Consider the following 4,061-nt stretch of genomic DNA (forward strand, 5'->3'; position numbering starts at 1 on the left):
TCGATAGCCACATAACCCCACCAACGAGGCTAGACCTCTTATCCCGGAATGCTTGCCACAACTGTTATACTATATATGCAATTAATAGTATTATATAATACACTTATAACATAATCTAAATCTAACTGAATTTAAATACATTGGATCCCTCTGAACTGGAAACCTAACTATGTTGGTTAATCTGCTTTTAATATATTATGGCTTGGATTGGTAACCCTTACCGCAAATCGGTATTCCCATACTATCCCCTACCCCAAATGGCTGCTTGTCTCTCCTCAATCTACTGTACCAAAATGCACGGTCCATGCAGTCTGGCCAATCACATAACACAATCTCAATCTCGACAACCACAGCAAAAAAAAATCACCAAACTTCAAACTTATCGCAACACTGTGATTTGGACTTATATTAATTCATACTTTGGAAAAAATACATACCTGAATGTTGCATTTTAATATATACTAGTTTGGGCTATTTTACCTGGCGGATTTCTTTACATGTTGCCCCCCTCGTTTTCAATCAATGTTGCCCCCTGTGGTTCAATAGCGCCATTTCATTTTGTATGTGTTTTTCAATCATGTAGCCCCCTACATGAATGCTGAATGGTTGATAGGCTGTATAATAGTGGCATGCTGATTATGGTGAATATTGGTGCATGAAAACGTCTTGTAAATTTACAGGCCTAGTGGACTCCTTGTTGGTTGCCCTCCTTGGTGGAGGAAGTAGTTGACTAGCGTGTCATAATCGGTGCTCTATCCTAATCTGATAAGTTGAGTGTAGAGCCGCATCATCATCCCATTCTTTACTCCCACTTTTTCTTGCTGGGTAGATGATTTATTGCGTTCGCTGACTTTTCCGTGTTGAATCTATTGTCTTAAGCTATCTGCTCTACTCTGGCTCTGGAAACTATTGTCGACTTTTCCATCGGACATGTGATGATAGCTTCCGCTCAAGTACAAATTCTATCCCCTGTATCCCTGTCGACCCTGGCCCACGTCGTCGGAATTTTGTGACAACACCTCGGATATTCTCAACTTGGCTTAGAAGCCGTTGATTACCCCGCAATATTAACTCGTCCTAGGCAGACTCCGGGCTCCGAAGAAGGAAGGCCAAGCCGGTCAGACGAGTTAGGAAGGTTTCGCCCAAATTTCTCCTATTTGAGATTGAGCAAGCCCATATATCCACACGTTGATCATTGGTCTCTTGATCTTGGGACAAACAATGATAATCGAGATGCAGTCAGTATAGACTCTGTATATTGCCCGAATATCAGGCATCAGGTACTCCGAGCGATGAGAAAAGGCACAAAGCATATGACATGGATGGTAATATCATATAAGAGGGACCTTGTCGAGATGAACAAAGGCAGCAATAAAGAAATCATTCATCTAGAAGTCTACTTTTACCCAGTTTTGATCCAAAAACCTACTTCTCACACCGATCAATTATCCTGGTCTTACCCACTATAAAACTTGTTAATTTCCTGACAGTCACTATTCTCTGCGGCCTATCTCTAGCCACGACCGTCGCTAAACGCGCCACTATAACGCAAGTCACCAATTTTGGCAATAATCCCGAAAATTTCACCTTGTAAGATTTTTCCTCCAGTGTAGCACGGACTCACACGGGCCGCCGAATAATCCACCAGGTTCGTGCCGTTAATCGTGAAGCCCTGTATTACGCGCTCGTCAACTCCTTAGTAGACCCAACGTGCCGGATCGAATATCCATCTTTTGCTTGCGGATAGTCTTGGCTTCCTAAATCTGAAACAAGACTAATGTTGCTCTGTTATCCCACCCGGGAGCATTAATCAGGACTCTCTTCTTAGCAGCCCACGAGGATCCATCCACCTGAGACTCCGATGACCGCTTCAAGAATATCCACCCTGGTAAGAAGCTGCAAAAGGCTGTATTGTGCAACGATGAGTGAGCGATGCACTGTAGGTTAGTCGAGATTAGACAAGCTCCTGCCGACGGGATCCAGGAGCAGATGCGCTGTTGGGTCCAGCCCTTGGCTCCTCGGCCTGTCCTCGTAGAAGCGAAACCTTTAGCAAGTACCGGCATCCAGTGTTAGATGTATAAAAGCTATGTGATAGCTATATCTTCAGTCAAGTTCTACTCATCAGTCTTTTCTGCTTGCACGTTCCCAAGTTCCATTCCTTTCTTTTACTTGACTCATTCGCTCATTTAATCCTCTGATCTGTGATCAGATAGCTACGCTCTTTACGCCTTTCTGTTTCTCGTTCATCAAGATGCGCTCTGCATTACCTCTCCTCGTTGGCGCCAGCCTGGTATCGGCTTGGACCGAACTTCATCATGAACCATTCATGAACAAAAACATTGATCCCATTGTTGTTCCAGGCACCTATCTTCGCATATGCACACATTTTTCGGCAGTGATGCTGTCACTAATGTTTTGCCTACCTCGTCTGATTTGCAGAAAGGTTGCTACAGCGGCCAGAACGCCAACGACTTGTCTGTCTACTGTATGTCTAGTAGCACCTAACGCTCATATTTGCCGGCATCTGACATTACTACTAGGGATTCCTACTCTATACTACGTTGATGGTGATACCTTCACTGAAGTGCCCGTTTTTCGCTTCAGCACCTACTATACCAATGCATTCGCCGAGATGGCCATCCCCCAAGATTTCGCCATGATCTCCGGCAATGCATCCGCGCAAACCCAAGCCGAAGCTGACCACCCTTCTAATGGATTGGAATGGTTCTGCGAAGGGTCTGACGAGCGTGAATCCGATATCGCCAAGTTTCCCACCAGCACTTGCGACCAGCATCTGCAAGTCTCACTGCGCTTCCCCAACTGCGTCAATCCAGACAATCTCGCCGAATACGACTGGAGCGACGACTCTAACAAGTGTCCCGAGGGCATGAAGACAATCCCGCAGCTGCGTTATGCCGCCCGCTACGATACCAATGCTGTTGTGCCTGGTGGCTGGAGCGGCGACGCCCCTTTCCAGCTTTCGTGCGGCAGCACTACCGGTAATGGATACTGCTTCCACGGTGACTTTATCAACGGTTGGTATGAGGATGCCGCTGAGAACATGCTCGCGTCCGGCGGTGGCGGCTACGAAGATGGTCAGTTCATCAGCGGTGAACATGGTTCTGCTGCTGCCGACCCTGGCTGCACTGCGACTGACCAGGACCCTGATAACGGAACGAGTGATTATCTCACGAGTGTGGAAATGATGAGCGGCGGATCTGTCGTGGCCGGTGCTGTAAACACGACTTCCGCGGCCACAGAAAGAACAGTCCAGTCGCCCACCTTGGCTCCCGCAACAACTCCCACTGCGACCTCAACCATCTCGCGCAGAATACGAATCAAGACAAGGGCTGTCTAGACGGTTTCTTCAGCAAGGCCCGCATGGACCGATGATAAACATCTAAGATTCAAGAATGCTCGCAGGACGATGCTGTATGCTTCAATTAAACATAAGTGTCAGTTGAATGACACCGCTGAGCGGCCCGGGTGGTTGATCTTAAGTGCTATAGACGCGCGCAAGTAAATTAGACAAATTGGTATTTAAACAGGAGATCTTGCGTATCTTGGATTTGGCGCTGTAGTTCGACCTCCTGTAATAATCGACAATAGTCTGTCCAACCACGGTTCCCATGTTGATTGCCTATATCTGCGAATTGATAACAAAATACCATTAATTTAACATTCACAAAGTTCAAAGCCCCTCGCGGATCAAAAGTTGCCAAAACCATTCAAATATAATCTAGCCTCTGTATTCCTTAGCCGTCCTGTAAAAGCTTTCCATGCTACATAGCATCTTGGTCGGTGCGTTTTATACTTGAATAGGCTGGACATTCCGTCAGTATCCGGATGCTGGTATTCTTATCCGGCATGTTATCGCAAGTAAATTCTTGGCATCTCGTTACGACATTGCAAGGAGACGGCTCAAGTTCCGCCGTTCCCCATAAACCTACGTAAACCGAAAAGCTCGGGAAAAGGCTTTGGCCACGCCCGAGCATTAAGGTATTCTGGATCTGACCCCAGCAGTGCCTGCCCTACAATTTCCAACATAAATCTGCCGATGC

At 46.5% G+C, this 4,061-nt stretch overlaps 1 protein-coding gene across 1 annotated transcript; it reads left to right on the forward strand.

The window, feature by feature from the left end:
• Positions 1-2,376: 2,376 nt before the first annotated feature.
• FOXG_16703 (uncharacterized protein) lies at positions 2,377-3,358 on the forward strand (the record flags this gene model as incomplete). Its single annotated transcript, XM_018396721.1, has 2 exons — positions 2,377-2,485; positions 2,541-3,358. 2 exons carry the CDS (start codon positions 2,377-2,379, stop codon positions 3,356-3,358), a joined length of 927 nt encoding a protein of 308 aa, XP_018257462.1.
• Between the last annotated feature and the right edge of the window lie 703 nt (positions 3,359-4,061).

Source organism: Fusarium oxysporum, chromosome 15 (assembly GCF_000149955.1).
Source record: "Fusarium oxysporum f. sp. lycopersici 4287 chromosome 15, whole genome shotgun sequence".
Taxonomy (NCBI): Eukaryota; Fungi; Ascomycota; class Sordariomycetes; order Hypocreales; family Nectriaceae; genus Fusarium; species Fusarium oxysporum.